The 21536-nt window shown below is 42.4% G+C and overlaps 1 protein-coding gene across 2 annotated transcripts in view; it reads left to right on the top strand.

Annotated features, from left to right (window-relative positions):
* The window catches only part of alk (ALK receptor tyrosine kinase), a 320126-nt gene that overhangs the window by 140905 nt on the left and 157685 nt on the right, over positions 1–21536 (top strand). The window contains exon 3 of one of the 2 annotated variants that reach the window (XM_070980114.1): positions 5702–5848. In XM_070980114.1, the coding sequence (XP_070836215.1) occupies positions 5702–5848 (147 nt within the window). The remainder of the gene's footprint in view (positions 1–5701; positions 5849–21536) is intronic. The other variant, XM_070980115.1, reaches the window with a different exon arrangement.

A 21536-nucleotide genomic window follows, 5' to 3' on the forward strand; every position in this document is an offset into this window, starting at 1 on the left:
AAAACCAGATTGAAATTTCTCAAAAATATTGTTTCTCATTAAAAAATAATTTATTTGGTTAAAAACAGCTTTTTCTAAAATTTTACTTAAAAATGGTAAGTTGGATACAGGTGTGTAGTTGTTAAAAATGTTGTGGTCTAGATTGCTCTTTCTCAGAAGGGGCTTCACCACTGCAGTGGGGAAGACACCCGTCTGAAGAGAGCAATTGACTATATTTAAAATTAATTCATAATTCATAAAATGTCTTTAAAAGTGATGTGGGAATTGGGTCTAAGAGGCAGGTGGTTGGGTTTACTTGGGAGAAAGCTCGACCGAGGGCCCTTGCATCAACCAGGTTAAAACTCTCCAGTGTTTCCTGAGCAGTGATCCAGGTGTATGAAGAACAGCATTCTGATGGGATAAAAGACTGGATCTGATGTTATCAATCTTACATCTGAAGTGGTCTGCAAACTCCTCACAGAGGGTCTCAGTTGGTATCAAGGAGGATTTATTAATATTAGTTCTGGTTAAAAGATCGAAGGTGGAAAAAAGAAACCTTGGATTGTTTTTATTGTCTGCGATGAGTTTTGAGAAATGAGCCCTTCTTGCCAGTTTGACTGAGTTATTGTAGGTTTTGAGTTGATCCCGGTAAATTTCGTTGTGAACTGTTAATTTGGTTTTTCTCCACCTTCTTTCTGCACTCCTGCTAAAAACAAATGCATGGTGTTCAAAGGATGTGTAACTGTTAAAAGAAACTTCCTGACAGTTAAGAGATTTCAGAATAAAAGATGCAGTCCCGCCTCCCCTACCTCCCCTGGTAGAAAATAAAAAGTTAAAATCAGGTGGACAGGCCTCAGTGAGGGAAACTCCTGCCTCAGAACCAAGCCAAGTTTCTGTTAGCAATAAAATATCAAGCTTATTATCTAAAATCAGATCGTTTATGATAAAAGTCTTGTTTGAAAGAGAGCGCACGTTCAGCATGGTCAAATTAATGCGCCTGCCGAACGTGCGCACCTCGCCGCCTCCACAGGTCCGCGGCACCAAGCAGCTCCGTAAAGCCACCCGGTGCCGCGGACCAGCAGAGGCGGGCCTATGTGGATGGGAATGGCGTGAACTGATTTTTACTGGGATGGGGTAGTGAACAGTGGGATATGGTCGCGGTGGGGGATAGTGGGTCCATGGGGGGCGGTGTTGAGTGAGGCAGGAGTAGGAGCTGCCACAGGAGGTGGAGAGGAGGAGGTCGGGAAGGGGGTGTGTGGTGTAGACAAGCGTCAGTCACGTGTAGCGCGTGTGGCAGATCGCACCATGTGTTGCAAATTAGCAGCTAACATAGTGCTGCCCAGTTTGTTTGGGTAGACACCGTCTGGCCTGTATGAGGAATAGCGGTTCCAAAATAGATTAAAATTGTCAATAAACCCCACCTCACAGTCTCTGTAGGCGGAAAGCAGCCAGGTATTGAGGCTGAGCAGACGGCTGAACCGCTCAGCTCCGCGGGCCAGTGTTGGGATTGGGCCGGAGATGAAGACTGCTTTACCGGTGGTGCGCCGGAGTCTAAAAAGGTCTTTAAAATCAGCTTTCATCTGCTCGGACTGCTTACGAGAAGTGTCATTGCATCCTACATGAACAATAATCTTGGTAACCGTACCGGGCAGGGAGCACAGAAGCTCCGGGAGTTTATTTAAAATGACGGGTACAGTAGCACCTGGGAAGCCGCGAGTGACGGCATTGAAAAAGTGGACATGTCTAATTATGGAGTTACCCACAATTAAGGTGGTTGGAGGGAAAAGAGGACGAGGGGATGCCGGTGTTACCTTGTCCCCGTTGGACTGGGACTAGGTTCCCTCTGGTTGCTGCTGCTCCGGCTCCCTGGTCAGCGGAGGGAAATCCTCCAAGCTCAGGACGTCGTACCGGTTGGACAGCTGGAGTTCACCGAGGGGTTGCAGGCTGGTCCCGTCTGCCTTCCTGTCTGGCACCGTGGTCCAAGGCTCTCGCTGCGGGGTGGAACTACGCGCTCTGTGCCTCGGATTTGGGGTGAAATCCAGAGCAGCAGCAGACATACGCTTGGGCTTTGCACCCAGCGGTCATCAGACTGGAGACATGATGGGACCGAGGCAGCCAACCCGGTTGAAGTTGGGTTATCCCCGAGGCCAAGGGAAGGCTGAGAGACAGAGGCAGCCAGATGATTAGCATCTGCGACCGGGATGGTAGAGTCTAACTCGGAGTTGACCGGCAGACCGGCGCCCAGTGTGATCAGTGAGTCCAGGAGCTTTTCTTCCTTCCGGATCCAGTAAAGATCGGAGATACGGCGCTCGAGTTGTGCAATGGACTGGGATTTTTGGAGACAGCCGTCGCACCTGTGTGGGGAGGTAAGTGGAGTCGCCGTAGTGGCAGCCATGGATGTAGCAAGCGCCACCACTTTCAAACTTTCCGCCATGTTTTCCGCCTTCTTGATTCACATTCAGTGTCAGTGTCAACCTTCAAGACAAGTCATTACTCACATCAAGGAAGTCACAAGACAAATTGGATGAAATGATGATGATCTACCCTTGTTTCCACATTTAAATCAGAGTCAGTCAGACCAGTCCAGTGAAGTACCCTGACATGCCGATCCAAGGCATACCCAAAGTAAACAGAAAGCTCTTCTTGAACCATTTGGACTACATTCATGGTTTTGGTCTCTTTTGAAAGCTAATGCTCTGAACCTTTTCTCTCTTTTTTTGCCTGTATATAATTTTTTCACAGTTTCTGGGACTGGGTTAGCAGGAAAACACAATGGGATCACAGTGTGAAGCCTTCCCTGGGTTCAGTAAAAACTGATAACAATACCACAGAAACTGAATATTGTCATGTTTTCTCTGATGGTATATCTAGGAGTTCCCACTGAGGTGGCATATCAGAGTTTAGTTGGCCATTCGAAGTGTTAGTCATCTGCAAAATTGGTTGCAACTGACAACTTCATACAGAAGAAGAGATCAAGCTCTTCAACTAACTAAGTTAGTGTTACCAACAACATAATCTGTGAATCAAAATGTTAAGATTTGTGGACTAACCCCCTCCATGACTGCTGCCTCGTGCGTTGGCTTCTGTTGGTCTGCCATGTCCTAGCTGGTTGCCAGGTTTGGGCGCCTTGCAGCAGAAATCACCCAATCATGACTTAAGTCTAAGTCAAGTCTTAAGTTATGAATACCAAGTCAAAGTCAAGTCGAGGCTTTTGTCAGTGTTAGTCAAGCAAGCCTGAAGGTCCTCAAATTGTCAGTCCAGTCAAGTCATGTTACTTGATTCCCCCCTCTGGTGCACACAGAGAAGCTAGTCCTCATTGTGTCCACACAATTAAAATTGAAAGCAGTTTTAAGATGCTGTCCACTGACTGTGACTACCAGGTTACATTTTCCTTCCACAGAGGGCCAGCTCAAAACATGTCTCCTGCAGATTTGCACACACTTGAGAAGCGCTATTGTTCCATGAGTTTATTAGCGTACATAAACCCAAACATGAGATCAAATACAGCAGCCCTGAGAGACATTGGTACATGCTCTCTGTGCTTTATTAGAAAGTCTTTGATCTGAAGAACAGAACTTTCAACACTAAGATGGTGCAGGCTCTGCAGTGAACAGTGTGGTATCAGGATTTTAAGGGCCCAACACAAATTTAAAAACAAAAGATTAACAATTTTAAGAAGTGAGTGCTCTGGCTCTAAAATCAATATGTGAAATAGCCTCTGATTTCTTAGTGAGAGACACAATATGGGAAAGTTTCCAAGACCATAGCACAGTGTGACCATCCAACAAATGCTGAAAAAGTATGTTTTTCTCAGATGTGATACCTACATAGACTGCAGCTGTGGCACTGCTACAGTATCTGAACAGCACACTGGTTAAAGCTGCTATTGATCTGAGGACATTGGCCTGTTCATCTTGTCCACCTTAAGTATGATTGAAGGGCTTTTTCTTTTCTTTTTTTCTCATTGAGTAGGTCACTACTGTTGTATACTGTGTTTTTGTGGATGTTTTGCAGCGATTCAAACAGGTCTGATATTCTTACTCAGCTGATGAAGTGAACACAAAATGGCAATTTTGTCTGATAATCACGTTGCTATTATTGCTTACTAAGAGTGATTTTTTTACAGACAAGACAAAATGTTATCTGTATGTACTGTGTTTTCACCTCCGTAGACACCGGGTGCAGCCACTATACTATTATTACAACAGTAATCTAAACTCTTGGCTACTACATTTCACTGTGTTGATTTTACCTTATAAAATAACTATTTTACATCACGTGACACAAATGTTCTTGATAGACATGCTTTATTTGAAATCCTAATGCTACGTGTGATCTTTGAATTCCAATGTTACTGTTACTGTTGTTATACGCCGCAGAATATGAAAAATGGGGGGGCACTGGTCAGGTTGATTGTTCTTTGCATTTCACATTGTTTCATTTACGAGCTCTAACCTGATAGGTTGCGGGCACGCTGCTGTTAGAAACATTGAACTGGCTTCACTCTGACCTTTCTCGTGCACAGAAAAATTGATGAATTAAACCACACTATGTGTTCACATGAGCAAAGAAGTGATGTCAGCCTAATATGTAATAGGTATGCTTGGCAGCGTTCATCTGACCGTTGAGTCCAGCCTTGTTCTTAACACTTATTGAGTTGTTGTCGAAACAGAAATTGTGAGGGAAGCTGGTAGTTTAGACACTGAAAGATCTCCACCAGAGCCTAGTGTGAGAAGTCATTTGAAAGTGACCAAGCCCCCTGAAAAAGCGATTTACCTAGCCACAGGGATGAGTCTACATGAGGTGTGTCCACAGGGAGAGAAGAACAGATGGAAGCAAAGATAGAGACAGAGAGAGGATAAGTGGGGGGAAAGCTGACCCTTAATTTTCTCTCTGAGCAACTTTTTAGGCAGGGAGGATAGAACAACAATAATACCTTAACTGTCACTGCATCCAGCCCGTTTCTTGACAGCAGCGCTTTTCACATGAACACTGAAATTAACCCCCTCCACTCCTGTGAGAAGTGAGAAGTGTGCTCTATGCAGAGTGGCGCTGCTATTAAAGCTGTTGCTTCTTGCTTTTTGGGCTGACACAACAAGATGTTGTGCAACTGAAAGAGGCCGTAAAATCTGAAAATACAAAATATCCAACTGACAAGCTTCCTCCCTGAGCCTGTTGTTACTTTTTCTGCCTTTAAAGTTGCAGTCAAATCTGGAATGAAGCTGTCATTTCTTTAGCAGTCGTGGATTTTGCAAAGGTGTGAAAACTACAGTCGGTTAGACACCTTGTTTGTTGAAGCTGTGAACTTTCTATTAAAAAAGACCAGAAATAGTGCTGCTGCAAAAAGTCTGCATTTACTTGAACACCTTGTTTCCCCTGACAGCGCTTGCAATTAAAAGTTTCATTCGCTAATCAGAGTGAACACGGTGTTTTATATTTCCAATCATCTTTACCTGATATTATTTAAGCACTCAAATACAAATATTTTGCTGGTGCATTCAGTTGTCTGTCCCAGTGGATTTGGATTAATAAGTTTCTTGTAAAGTGGGCTTCACTATTTACTTTAGCTTGAGTGTTGTTTAATAACCGCAATATGATTGTCCCTGTAGAAACATCCTTGTCTTTTCAGTCATTTTAATTTCTAGAACATTCTTTATGTAAATATTAGAGATGTACCATCGATAAACGCGGCTCCACATGTAAATGCCTTTTATTTCACCAGATCACCGATGTCCCGGCAGTAGCAGATCGTGTGACCAGCACCTGGAGGGTAACCCAGAGTTCACATGGAGCATCGTGGCCGCCGGAGAGGAAAGGAACGAGAAAAAGGCAGGAAGTCCCCAGGGGTGGGAGGAAGGTAAGAACGAAGGTATCACATTCCCCCGTTGCAGAGGAATTTAATTTTTTTCAACAAACCTCCTCAATCTCCATCTTCTCATACTTTAATATCTTCCGCTTATGTTGAACGCATCATCCATTAATTTCTTTCAGTGTTGACAAGCTTTTTAGATGCTGTGCATTGTGGGGGAGCCCTCTGTTCGCTTTGAGCTCCCTATTCATCATGTCAGTGTAGAAACTTACCGCTAAACAGGCACTGAAACACTCTCACTTTGATCACCTATACCAAAAGACTGCAGCATGTCTACTATTGAGTGATATTTCATAAACTTTTCTCAGGTTAAGAGCTGAATATAGTTTACTGAGCCAGTTGTCTGCAACATCATGTAGGCCCCCGCCTTCAAATCTTCCATATCCTCCAGCATCATTCATTTTCATACCTTGGAAGATGAGAAAACATTTTCTGTCATCTTATCTCCTGAGGTGATGGTGAAATGGAGGGAGACAGAGGTGCCTATTTATTTCCTTAAATGTTTTTTTTTTTTTTTTTTTTTTATCCTATCATGAGCCACAAGTCTGAGACCAGATGGGTGGAGTGCTGGATGAAATTGGAAAAGTGAAATATATTGAGTTGTAAGAGAAAGGAGTCTGTGTGAGTGGGCTGGAGAAGTGATAAATGCCAGACCTGTACGTCTAGTCTGAGCTGTAAACGAAAGGTGTGTGTGTGTGTGTGTGTGTGTGTGTGTGTGTGTGTGTGTGTGTGTGTGTGTGTGTGTGTGTGTGTGTGTGTGTGTGTGTGTGTGTGTGTGTGTGTGTGTGTGTTAGCTCAGCACAGTGGCTAAGACGTCACCACTTGAATTAATATAATCTATGATTCTGATGTAAAAACAGCAACAGTTTAACAGCCAGCCGTACAAAGGCAATTATTTTGTATTCAGAGGATGGCACAAGTTCACACTGTCCATAAATGCAGCGTATATTTTTCTGTGTGCATGCCATCTGGCTTTCAGTAGAAAATTTCCTCCTCCCTATCAGGTTTAGTCCTTAATTGGCGTTCAAATATTTTCACATCGCATAAAATACACATAATTTCTCATTATAGCTTTATATATGCTTTGTACATTATACACACACACACACACGCACACACACACACACACACACACACACACACATATATATATATATATTCTTTATTATGATAAGGACATAATATATTCTCCCATAAAAAGACCTTGGCTGATCAAAATTATTAATGGAAAGTGTTTCTCTACCCGCCTAGAATGATTATTGAATGCTAAATCCCCAAGACCAGAGGGATTGAATTAAGATGATAAGATAAGATACATGTGAAAGATTATCTATAAAGCAACATAACTAAACGCGACATCGGGTCTTTGCTACCTTCTCCCTGACCCTGCAACAGCCATCGTTCAAATCATGTATTTACAGTATGTGTGCAAAAACAGAAAGAGAAGAAAAGAAGCTGATCATGACTGAAGGTAGGCAACACAAAGTACAAAGGAAATATATGTGCATAATCATGTTCGAGCCCTCACTTAGCCACAATACAGTTGGCGTGTTTTGAATAATTGAGCTGGGCGAGCTGCTGTCTCCACACATTTCACTGGCGCTTGCAATTTAAAAGGGATGGAAATCAGGGATGAATACTTAATGGCTGTGATCTGTGGCAGTGCTGGAACTGTTTTCTACAGTATCTGACGAATCACTGAAGTTGTCTAGTTCAGCTATCATAAACAGGTTTATCAGTGCAATCTATTGATACCTGTATGCTACATATAATGATGTTCACTCACAAATGATGAATGCTCTTTATAGTGTAAAGAATAAAATATGGCGATAGCCTTGATGGCTGTGACTGTCTGCAATATTGAATGTGTCCATATCCCATAAATCCCATTATGATTTGGCTGTGAGTTTATTTATTTATATAAGAAGTATAGCTTCAATGCACCCATTGTCAGTCATTATCATGATGTCCCTGGCCATCACTGGTATGTGACTGCAGTGCTCCTCCCCTAAGGCATATATTTGGGGCAGTTAGCGATATTCGTGCTCTGGATAAAGTCAGTAATGAGAATAGCATGAGGCAACGGTGCCCTTGGCAAGGCAATTAGCATAAAAGACAATGCTTAACATTTAGCTCAAGAACAATCACAGCAGTAATCTTAGATTGGTTTGACACATTAGCTCTTTCTGTTGTGAGAGGGCACAGTGAAGTGTTTTTCCACAGAGGCTGACTAACAGGTGGTGACATGCAGCAGCAACTGTTGAGGGAGGTAAAGCTCGAGCAATATACATCCACTCAATCAAACCATGCAAAAACCACCAGCATTTGGCCAAATGCTTCTTCTTTGACACTAATTGAGTTGATTGAAAATGAGTCACCTCTGAGTGCAATCTCGAGAGATTTTGAATCAGGACACTGTGGAAGAGGCAAAACAAAGAGAAAATGATCTGAATGGGTTTAGCTTCTCAAACACCCGCTCTGCGCAGAGAGGGTCATCTCAATTCCATGTCCGCCCCTGATGTCTCCTGCCAAAGACAGTGCGAATATGATTACGCATCGATTTCTCGCTTTCACACACGGCATAGAGAAGCAAGAGTTGGAGCTTGGAGCTGACTGGCAGGAGGAGATATCCAGGAGGACGCTGTTTACTGGAGCCGTTGATTTGTTTGTTTGTAATAGAGTCGCCCCAAGGCTGTCTGTCATCTGCCAACTCAGGGAGTCATCTGGATTTTCTTAGCTGGGCTGAGCATAGCAGGGTTCAGGATGAAGAGGCAAAATGCAGAGGGAGCTCCGGCTCACAGAAGCTAATGTTCTTATCCTACAGGGGTTTTAATGTTTGGAGTTAAGGCAAACACTGGCAGCATTGATCTCATTCTTTGCATTTAAAACAGTAGCTTCTCCTGCTGTCACAGCCATATGTTTGGAATGAACATGTGTCTGAAAAAGAAAGTTTTAAATGGAGTACTTTGAACTGTGACTTTGAATTGGAGTCATAAATTAAGTCTTCTCTGGCAAACAGAGTCAATCATGTATATGTTGTAAAATGGCAAGTACTTCTAATATGATTTGTGTTAAATAATTATACTTACATTGAAGTGAAACGGTGTGCTTTGAGTGTGAGCCTTAGTACAAGATGTTAAACTACCATAAAGGCAAATAAAAACAGAATTTTGGCAGTTGAAATTGTCTACTGTAGAATCATTCCTAGAACGGGCTGGACTTTGCTGTTGTATAATATTACAAAAATGAATGATTCAATGAATTAATGTAATTATTTACCCCCTAAATTTCTCATCTACGTGTTTGAGCATATGCTGACGCATGCCTCATACCTCACGAAATTGAAGGATTTTATCATTTTTAGCTATTTTGCAGAGAAAAGCAATAGCACCTACAACTTGTATGTGCTATAAAAAGCAGTGTTACCCATGTACCATTTCATGTTACTACTGAGTACTGAAATCCCATCTGCAGTCCTCAGGTCCTGCATTTGGTGAAGATAGATAGCTCTTTCAATAGTTGACCAGGTCTGCACTCATACATAGAAAAACACCCACACATGAAGGAAAGGTTGCAATCGTTGTGTGTGGCTGTTTGACATAAGGTTTGTTTTTGGCAAACTTGGCTGGTACAGTGACTTCCAGACGATTCTTCATCAGTTAGTTTTCAGCCTACTGTGAGGAGGCTCGGTTGCTTTGGAAAGAAAGGGCAAGCTGCAACATGGGGGAAAGAGAAAGCTGCAGCTGGTGGGCACTTGAACATAGCCGCCCACAAACTTTGAAGTGCCTTTTATCAGTGCCTCGGAAAGGCCCTCTGGGACTACGCTCCTAAGCCCTTTCATAAGGATGGAAAGGCAGAGGTTCACTCCGTCCTTGCACAGTCTAGAAGACATAAATTGGTAAAGAACACTGTGGGTGATCCCTATTTATTAGAAGCTCTGCACAAAGTTTCTCAAAGTTTGATTTAAAATGAGCCAGAAGAATAGTTGTGATGGCATCGTCGCTACTCACCTCTGCGCAGTGAAATTGCATCTGGACAAATCAATGGTCCACTCGCCACACAGACAGGAGAGCCTTCCAATGTCTTTTGTCTGCACCCAGAACCCCTCTTATCTTAGGAAATAATTATGAACCATTACCTTTGGATGAGAGGCAATTTGTTCTACTTATCTGTTTTGGAGCTGAACATAATAGCCCTGGCAAGACTGTGCTCTGGGTTTGACCCCTCCAGCTGCAGCCTGACCTGTTAGGCATGACAAAACCAGGACACAGGAGAAATGGCCACCTCCATGGCAACACACTTGGTCTGTCAGGCCTGTGTGTGTGTCAGGGACTATAAAAAGAACAGCGAGGCATAAAGAATTGAACAGTTGTCTTACAAGTCGAAAACAAAACTTGGCTCACCTAGCGAGCCAAGCTCACCTCGACCACACACTGAACCCTTGTAGGGAACATTGTTTGTTTGACACTGAAACTGCTGACCCATGGCCTTTTGTCCAGAACAAACCCTCCTTTCATGTATGTTTCAGAAGACACATCCTCCCCTCTCAAAAAAAAAAGTTCCAGGGTTTTTTGTGCAATGCTCTGCACCATAAAACCAAAGGAAATGCTTGAAATGTGCTCTGACTCCTACTGCAATGGCAATCCAGTGCATATGGAGATGGAATAATAGCTGTGACATAGCATATACACATACTGCTCACAACTGGAAAATATCCATCCATCCATCCATTTTCTATACCGCCTATCCCTTTCGGGGCTGCGGGGGGGGCTGGAGCCTATCCCAGCTTCAGCGGGCGAGAGGCGGGGTACACCCTGGACCGGTCGCCAGTCGATTGCAGGGCCACATGCAAAGACAGACAACCATTCACACTCACACTCACACCTAAGGACAATTTTAGAGTCACCAATTAACCTAATGAGCATGTTTTTGGTCTGTGGGAGGAAGCGGGAGTGCCCGGAGAGAACCCACGCATGCACAGGAAGAACATGCACACAGAAAGGCCCCACCCGGGGATCGAACCAGCAACCTTCTTGCTGTGAGGCACGCGCACTAACCTGCTTGCGCCACCGTGCCGCCCGCTGGAAAATATATTATTGTTTTTTTAATTGAAGGAAAACATAAGGTAGCTGGCTCAATGCCTTCACAAAATGCATAGCAAGGTCAGAAAATGTAACCAAAAACAACAAGCAAATATCTGAGGTGAATAAACATGTATTTATTAAAACCAGGTCAGGAATAAACATGTCCTGCATGGGTTGCAAATGCCCTCATGTCTCCTCATATAACCAGAATATTCTGGTGAAAATGCTGCTCACGCCTGAACCACAAAGACTTTGAATAATTTCAGTGAAGAATGTACCTGCAGATAGAAGCAGTGTAAGTTAAATGCATCACAAGGCCACTCATTTCCAGATGGAATCCCTGTGACAGCAAGTGAAATACTGTACATCGGGGCAGTTTGTTGCATTGTGTTCTTGCCTCCAGTTCACCGCTCACCTCATGTTGTGCACATGCATTTAAACAGTAGGGATGAGGAGATTGAAGCAGATAATGGACGGTAACATACAGCACACTGTAGCAGTTTGATGTCAAGAAGGGCCTTATGCTGATTAGGGATAAAGGAGCACAATGCACTTTACCTGAAAATCCTCTTCATACAATAAGAGTATACCTGTTCTGAGAGGTGATGCTCTAATTAGCACGGTAACAAGGGAATATCTGAGCTGATGTTGAAGGTTAAAGGCAAGGTAGCCTGCTGGGTCAGTGCATTAAAAAGCATGCCACACTAGATCTTGTATGGAGTAAAAGCACTACTGCACTGACATCTGTAGGTTAAAATGTTCATTTCTTCTGCATTGAGCAGCCCTGCAGTTGTTCAGGTGTGGTCGCCCATACCTATCGGTGCTGTAGTGTTGCATCGTGGTCTGTTGTGAAGTAATGTACTGGACTGAACAGTGTGGAGACAGCCCACACACATACTCTCCTCCTGCCTCAGGTCATTACACTCATTCAGCAGTACGGACTAGCTAATAGAGGACTAGTAGAGCAAGACGTGAAAGACTGCGTGTGAAATACACACTGTTCAGACATACCAAGAGGAATGGCAAGTTCTCTGTCTGAAGCTGGACCAAGGACTCCCTCCAGTCCTTTTCCTTTCAACCCTCATTTCTTAGAAACATTCGCCCACTTGATACCTCACTGCTAATGAGCTGATATAGATTATCCAAGGCTGCTTTTCTCTTTTCATCAATGAATAAACCTTGAGGGCTTTCCTGAACCTAGACGTCACTGCATCATGGACACACAAGAGACGTTTAAAGAACACTTTCTAATGCCCCATCTGACCTTGAAGTCACAGCCCCAGTGTGCTTGCTGCATGCTCTCTGTCTTTGTTGTCAAGTGCTGTATCTTGCCAGAGGACCCCACATTCGCTCCGTGGTCTATTATAATCCAGCAATGGCGCACCTCTGAACAAAAGCTACAAAAGCAAGGTCAACAGAGTGTGTCGGTGTTACATTGAGCTTTTTATTTGCTATATTCTTTCACTATCGCTACCCTGATTGTTTGAAGCTGCAATTAATTACCCTGGCCCTCAATAACATCACAATTATGTTGTCACTTCTTGGTGGCTTTGAGGAGACAACAAGAAATCTGTGCCTGCCTCATGGGAAGTGGATAATTGGACAGAGTAGTAGGGTAAATTGTGTGTTACTGCTCTGAAACACTGAAAGCTAAAGATAACATATGATTTCGAGTGAAAACCTTCATGTGACTTCTCATGGCCTCCGTAGATTGATCAGCTCTTTCCTCTAACAGACGCCGACACTCATCTGGGCAAACGATCTCCGGGGATAATAATTACCTGTGTAAGCTATGGAGACGCTGTCATTCTCTATTCTCTCACACTCTCTCATGTTTAATGGACTACAGTTAAAAGGCAAATAAAACAGAAGGAAGCAATTAGAAGTACAGCATACATTTCAAAGACGAAAAAAAAATCTCATTATCTCAACGTTCATTCTGATGTAATTAGGATACAGTCTGTAGACTATCCAATTAGTATTCCTGTACTACATTGTTGACATCTCTTTCAAAGAGTGTCTATTGTTAATGCATGTACAACGTATGTATGTATGTATGTAAGTATGCAAAGATGCATGCATACATGTGTGCACTGTTTTGTAGCTGAGACTAGAGCATGTGTTTCCAATTGTGAGGGGGAAGAAACTTAACTAAATTATCCAGCCAATCTTTCTTTGCTGTCCCTTGTGATATGCATTATGAAGTCACAATACAAGGACTGCTTTGTCAGAAAAGTCAGTGCATGATGGCACTAATCTTGATTTCTAACCGTTACAGAACACTTGGATTGATGATACCATGTTGAATAAGTACTAAGCAACTTTTCTTTTCTTTTTTTGTACCAAACACGTTAAAAGTATGACTTTCAGAACCCTGTTAGTCAATTATTCCTGCATTTATTTGCCATAAACCCACGGGAATGCATTTCTTATTATGAACCTGCTTTAACTGCTGCACGCCTCTCACTTAGTCTTGAGTGGATCATCGATCCTTAAAGGTCAGATTGATTGGTTTCTTGAGGTCCAGTGTGTTCTATACGCAATCCCACATCCATATCGTGCCTGCTGCTATCACATCTGTCCTTACTCAATCAATCAGCCTATCGATCCTGACCTGAACACGAGGGCAATGAGGATTCGTTTGTGTTATGTTGAAGTAAGCAGGCTCAGCCCAGCATTCATGCATGGTATTACCTGGGATTGGCTAAATTGTGCACTCAACCCATTTGTACAATTGGAGCAAACTCATGCCAGCAGCAGTTCAGAGAACTGAGTTCCTGGAGATTTGCAGCTGAGGTGACGGGGTAAAATGATGTTAGGTAGCTGTGTTTGGCGGTTGCAAGGGGGTTATGTGAGTCTTCACAGAATTGTTCCACCTGCGCTGCTGCTGCGGTACATTTAATTAATTAGGCTCTTTTAATGGCGTCTCCCTGAAGGCTCCTTTTTTTTGAGAGAGAGCATCCACAAGATCACACGAACTTCAGTCACACACAATATGCATACATGAACACAGCCGCACAGCCTTTGTGTGTGGCGGTGCTGGACTCCCTGTGGCTGTGATCAGACACCTCTCTGCCTTCATTGGGGACCTGCAGAGGTGAGTGGAGGGTTTGATTCATCCTCCATCTTGGACAGAGTTCTTGCTCTAGTTCTCCTGCTGGTCTTTGAAGCATCTCACATCTCAAAGCCTTACGTGTTTTAATCTTTGCTTCACATGATATGAAAAACTGAGAGAGGAAAAAGTGTACAAAGTGCAAGCAAACCTAGAAACACCAGTTACAAATGGTACCCCTTTGCCTCGCTCATCCTTTTCAGGTTAAGTAACATCCTCAGAGCAAAATTGTTGCAGACCTTTCACTCTTTAAAAATGAAACCCAGAAAAAGTTAAAGCTCTGAATTTTTAAACCCCTCACCTCTGTTGAAGGCTTATTCGTACAGCATTGAGTCTTTCCAGTGAGAACTTAAAAGTAACATCAGTGCTTGGGTTTCACTGCGTAGTGTACAATGTGTGTTGTAGGTAGAAAGCACGTTAAGTGAATGAGAAGCTGAAAGAAGGAGGAAAACAAGCTGCTCTGTTTGTATGTAAACTAATATTTGATAGTGATTTTGAAGATGAAAATTATGGTGGCATTTCGAGCTGTATGGTAGTGTTGTTTGAAACTGTTCAGAAAACACTGGCTTCCCTTCTGGCCCGCTCAGTGCACAAAGCAACGTAATAACACCACTGATAAGAAATACAGAGGAAGGGAGATAAAGGCGGCAGAGACACCACAGGCAAATGTCACAAGAAAGAAGAGTCGATTTCATATGTGATCAAGCTTGTAAAGGAGGGTAAATGAAATGCAAGGAGTGGAGGAATGGAAAATGATTTATTGCTGCTTTAGTGATGACGGTTTATCACGTACAGTAGTCATTCCAGATGCGAAGGAAAAACTATGGTTGAGAAATGACCTCGGGAGGAATGAGAGAATTAAGCAGCACTGGATGCACCAGCATTACAGACGAGGCGGCGGCATGGCAGAAAGTAACTCCTTTCAAATACTGAAGATGAAAACAAGTAGTCAATGAGAGCTAATGAGGATTTAGAGGGGGAGACATCAGCTTTATGATGTATGATCTACAGACACATGGTGCAACAGCATGTGTAGTTTAATGTTTACTCAAGATTTTTTGTCATGAACTTTAAACCTCAAATTTGAAAGTTCATGTGAAAGTAATTTAGTAATAAATGCCAAATGTTTGTGAACAAATTACTAATCTACCCAATTATACACCACCAGACACTGTTTTTTCTGTGTAAAATTACTTTTTATGTCAATTCAAACCTTTTCACCTTTTTAACATAATACTGAGCCATCAATAAGAAATAATTTCTTTAAAAATAGCTGTCTTCTGCAAGTCAATGACAATGATTTCACCTTCTTCTGACCTGCACAATAACTCCATATGCACATTGTGTAATTGAAAAGATGCCTAGTATGAATTGATTACTGGCAGCACGATGCTACGGTGCACCCTCAAGCACTTCTTAGGTTGAATTATGTTGAACTGCTTATCAGCAGAGGAAACAGGGCGACTGTTTCCAGCTAGCCTCTAAAAGTGGTGTGATTAATTGAGAATTACTGTTAGACTGGAAACTTTTTGATAGTTGTTTGTGTTCGGCACAGCAAAGGAAGGATTACATTTAGTTAACAGGAAAACGAGCAACTCTTGACTTAAAAAAAAAAAAAAAAGCATTAACACAGCGCTTCCCTCTATTGTTATATGGTCATGGTTGGTTTAATTAAAAACATGAGTTTGTGTGCATGCCTTTGTTTATGTATGGATACAGACACAGTTCATTTGTCATACTTGGCTGGTTTGTTCTTCGCTGTAATCAGCTTCTCTTGAAAAAAGTCAAATGCTGCTACGAGACAGCATTTCCTCTCTGAGCTCCTCTGCAGATTATTCATTGAATACCTGAATTAAAACAATGCTTTTCTTAGTAATGCACTTTTTTCTGTTGTCATGGGCAAAAAGCACTAGCAAAGGCCAGCTGGATTCTTAAACCTGTACATGGTGGATCCAGCGGCAGGGCCATGGGGGCTTTGGTCCCAGCTGAAATCTTCAAATCTTCTACCTTGGACAGACAATTCCGGCTTCCCAGCTTTCTGTGAAATGAAGCCAACTAGAAGGAGAAGATAAGAGGAGAGTCTGCACCATAGGCATAGGGACTGGGGGACTTGCACTTGCCCCCCCCAAATAAACAACATTGTCTGGCTGCTTGAATTTTATGTTCGCCTTTTCGAAGACAATTTTGCCTCAAGCTGATTTGCTGATCGGTAAGTTTTATCGTTATTTACATGCATAAAAAGTCATCAGAATGCAGAAGATGAAGTGTCTGATATTCAAATTTTCCTTGGAGAGGACCCCCAGACCCCCAACATAATGCCAGGTCCAGCTGAGTACAGTATGGTGGAGTATCTGCCCCTGAACCTGTGTATTGACAGGAGCGGGATTTAAAGCCGGGTGCAGTTAGTGCATGTGGATTTTTCTTAAAGATTTTTGAGTCAAATGTGTGATAAGTCATAGGCATTTGAAAAAAGCATGGAAAAGCTCTGCTCTCTCCAAACAATACTGGATTAAACTGACATTGTGTTTTCCATAAAGCAGCTGTGAACACTGACCACGCCGGTGGTCACATTACTCTGACCTCACAGTGTCACAGTGTCACAGTGAGTGAGTGAGTGAGTGTCTTTTCCTCTGTCGAGATTTACCACCAAGACCATGTCACCAAGGCTTGACAAGCATGACAAGCACATTAGAGCCGGAGTGGGAGCTGCAGAAAGAATATCCCAAATTTAATCTTGTTGTGACAGTTGGGTCCAAAATATACTGTGGAAGTTCAACCGCATAATGGTGGATAAAACCCCAACAGGACAGTTGCATGTTCATTTCTACAAGCATACTGCCTCCCCCTTCAACTGGGGGAAATGTGAACAGGTTATGGAAATGGAAATACGACAGTTAAGTACAAGTATCTCAAGATTATACTTGGCACAGTTGTGGCTCGTAGCACTTTGTAAATTTAAGCCACTAATCACTCTGCTTCTCGCTCTCTTTCACAGTGAATTCAGACACACCTGAAAACGGAGCCACAGGCTTTGCAGCAGCTGCTGAACAAAATGTTGCATTTTGTTTTTGAGCTGCAGTTTGTAACTGCTTTCCACAGTCTCAGTGTGGTTTCCCCCATAGCCCATCTACTGTACAAGTCTCACATTACATTTACACTCCTGTGCACTTACAGTGCTTATTCAGCTGAATGGGAAGCGGCATGGTTCCATTTCCTCTTGCTTCAATTCGGCCTCCGGCTCTTGGAGTCATTTTCTGTCTTTTGCTGTACTTCACCATTGCACTTCAGGGTTAAAGCATCCATCCATGGATATGTTATCCTTTTCCCTCATCTCCTGTTTGAAGAGGTGCTTTGAAGGCCAACTTGTGGAGATGTACCACCAAATGAAAACAAATTACTTGTTTTCAGACCACACTGACACCATAGCGGTGTCCATAGCGGATCGTGAGAGGATATTTACTGGATGCCAGATTCAGCAAATATCAAGAATCTTACTCCAGAATGACTTGCCCCACCTTTAAGCAGAGGACCAAGGCAGATTCATGTATTTCATCTCTGCAATTATGCAGCTTTGTGTCTACTTTGGGTACTTTGTCAAAAGGCAAATTCATCGAAAGGCAAACTGAAAAAAAAAAAAAGAAAGTCCTAGCACGGCCGCTCTGTGATATCTTCAAAATTCCTTTTCATTTACCAAAGATAATTGTCCCAATACAGTTCTGGGAGGAATAATGTCCTTACACAGCTTACACAGGTGCTTTTTGGAATGACACACTCATCAGGAGAGTGACATGTCAGGAAAGAGAGAGAGAAAGACGTGAGCACACATACTGTATGCACCACATCACTGCCTGGTTGCATATGTTAATCCTCCAATAAGCTATTAGAAATAATAGGGTGGAGTTGTGGAGGATGCACATTGCTGCGCCTCCATCCTGATTGGATCTGACTGAGAGCCTGAGGTCACATTGTGTTAGCAACGTTTTACAAGGTAGCCAAACCCTAGAGCATGCCCTGCTTTATTGTCTAATGGTTACAATATGAACGTCATGCCACACTGAAAAAAAGTGTGTGTACAAATTGGCATGAAACAAATCCGTACATCGGTTGCACATTTTAAAATTGTGTTTACTGGAAATGATATGTTCATATTCACTGTACTAAATTCTTCTTTGTTAAACTAACAGAAAGGTCTTTTATTATGTTCAGTACACTGAATTACTGTCTGCTAAGGTAACATGACTTCTTTATATATAGTAGACGCTATGTTTCCATGTTAAATCAACCTGATCTGCTCAAGTATTTCTGACACCACAGAGTTTTAAAGCTCTGCTATATTTTGTTTATCAATTCTACATAGATGCCCTGCAATTGACTGGCGACCGGTTCAGGGTGTACCCCGCCTCTCGCCCGTTGACAGCTGGGATAGGCTCCAGCCCCCCCGCAACCCTGAAAGGGATAGTCGGTATAGAAGATGAATGAATGAATGAATGAATGAATGAATGAATGAATGAATGAATGAATGAATGAATTCTACATAGTTTTTCTCGAATCTGAGGTCTGAAGTGTCTTGCACATCATCCTACCTGGTCTTGCTAAAGCTTTTTTAAATACAATAATTACTATGCAATAACAGTGCAGTTCAAATAAGTTCCCTGGATAGAAGGCAAAGGTATATACTGTATAAAATCAACATCTAATGACAAATACACCTTACCTCTTGTTTTTTTTTTTAGCATGCCACTGGTCTATTAAATCTCTCTCTTTGGAAGAGCCCTTAATGAAAACACCAAAGTTTTATCAAGGCACTTTGGGAGCAGGAGACACATGTTATAAAATGTGCCAAAAGCAACGAGTAAAAGAGGACACTATCAGGAGAGCAAAGTTAGTTAGAAGAAAAGTTAGAAGCTCAGCGGAACACTGCATAGCTAAAAGGAACAACCACAACACAACTTAAAGGTGACAAAAGACAGTCCAGGTCTATGTGAGATGAACTGAAGCATCCAAAGCCTTTCAAATATGAAATGCATTTCAGTGCATCCATTTCCTAACCGGTGATGTTTCAGGATGCTCTCTGACTTGAGCCATGGCTGGCATAATGCTGTCCAGAGTTTCACCTCTCCATCCTTCCCTTGTCAATGTCTTCTGCAGCTCGTCAGGTTGCACATCTGGACTGCTGGGGATGGTAGTGAAACACAGTTTCTGCATTTATCTTTATGGAAGAATGATAACAGTCATACAAAATTTAGTCAGGCATGCAAAATTAAACAACGTTAAACATCAATTAAGCCACTGCAGTCGAAGGCAACTGAACACAAAGACAAGCGAGATACATTTGGTGGTGAGCAGAACAGCCTAATTAACTATGATATGAAGCAGGTGTCATTGGGGATTTTAACAAGTAAAGTCACTCTTGTGATCACACATCATTTGTATCAAGGCTGTTGGAATCATGTTTGGTATTTGTCCTCAAGCAGAATTGAAAATGCCAGAGGCTCAAAAGTCACTCACATCGATACAATGAAGTAAACGCAGAATTTGTTATGAACATCTTTGAGCATCATGTTTCTTTGATATGATGATCGCATCCCAAATAGGCTTTGTTGATGAACACTGAAAGCTATATTATGTTTACACATCCTGCAGTGTGCGTGAGAGAAAGAGAGAGTAACAAGCAGAGATGAAAACAAGCAACGAGTGAAAAACAGACATATCTGTAAAGTGAAAGAGATCCAGAGATAAAACGAGACAGCTGCTCACTCCTGATTTCGAGGCTGGATCCTTTGAAGGATGCGACCACACAAAGGCGGGTCCTTGAGGGGACCTGAGGGCCAAGCTGAACCGGCTCCTCCTCGCCTGATGACAGAGACTAACTCCACAGAGACCATCACAAAATCAAAAGATAACTCATTAGATTCCCAAGCTCATCAACAGATGTTGATGTCAAATAACCAACAAAGTGTGGAAACTCAGCTAAGATCAACGACTTTCCAGAATTCATTGTGTGAGGGAATTTTCTATCACGGGCCTTCTGTACAGTTAGGCCTCCAAAGGTCTCAAGGTTGGACAACACAGAGACCTCAGACAGAGACACATTAACATAATATTTAGAGGCCATTCCAGCAGACAGCAGATAGGTAACCTCTCCCCTGTTCTTACTACGGAGGTAGCCATGGTCTGATAGATTAACTGTACAGACATAGACCAGAGCAATTCTAGGAGGATTGCTGGAGTTCACATTTTAATAAGGGATTAGGTCAAAGTGTCCTCAGTTTGAGGATTGGAGGTCAGGGCATACGTAAGTACAGTATGTGCTATTGCTTGGTTCTGACTATCCAATAGTGGTTCCCAACCTTTTTTGTCCTGTGTACCCCTTGATCCTTTTTGTTAAACCATGAGTACCCCCTCACTCATACGTGTTCATGATTCTCCAAAAGTAGAACATAACACAACTGAATATTCAACCAAGTCATTTTATTTCATCTTCTTAAATTGAACAATTAATATTCAGCCATTATCTTCTCATTTAGCTCAAATTAAACATAAAATTATGTTGCCTTCAAGGCAATAAAAATGATAAACATAAGAAATGATATTATAGTAAACGTTTGTATTATTAATACTGTCTAATTAATACTAATATATTATGATTACGCGACACAGTGTTGTTCGACAGGGGGACTTTCTTGAGTGTATCAGCTGCTTTCTTGTCAATCATAATTTCAGCCATAACCGCTGCTGCAGGGAGAATGAGCTCTTCAACAACTGAGTGAGGCTTTTCGCCACGAGCAGAGATATGGCGTAAGATGCCTCCAGTGCTTTGCTTGACACACTCGTGGCTTTTCTCATTACAGTCTGTCTTCACTTAAATTCCGACAGCTTAAAATTCCTCAGTTTTACCGACACTTTCCGAGTGTTTGGTGCTCCGGTGTCGCTGTAAATGGGCTGGCTTCATGGAGTTATTTGCCAGGACTTCACCGCAAAAGTAGCACTGAGGCTGCGGTGGGTCCGCAGACGTAGAAGTGAATCCATATAAAATATAGTTTTCACCATAATGCCTTGGTTTAGGCTTGGCATCTTTCTTGCACTTGTCAGTGGGCTCCTTTCCCCCTCCTGGATCCACAGCAACTGGACGTTTCAGCCATTTATCCATATTTACCTGCAGGTAAACACCTTCCCGCTGTTTTGAGTTTGGTATGGCTGTGCCACAGGTTATTGTCTCCCCAGGGAAACAAGTCATAGTGCACACATACCATTTTATTGACGAACTTATGAAATGACTGAGAATATTTTTAATTATCTTGGAAATAAATTCTTAATTTTTCCACGTACCCCCTGCAATGTACCCCTAGGGGTACGCGTACCCCTGGTTGGGAAACACCGAATAGAGTACCACAAATGTAGAAGGTAAGTATAGAATATCCATAATAGGGAATAGTTCAAGGAGTAGAAAGGAAAACGTGACATTGAAGGTATTAATACACCCCATTAGAAA

Source organism: Chaetodon trifascialis, chromosome 14 (genome assembly GCF_039877785.1).
Source record: "Chaetodon trifascialis isolate fChaTrf1 chromosome 14, fChaTrf1.hap1, whole genome shotgun sequence".
NCBI lineage: Eukaryota > Metazoa > Chordata > Actinopteri > Chaetodontiformes > Chaetodontidae > Chaetodon > Chaetodon trifascialis.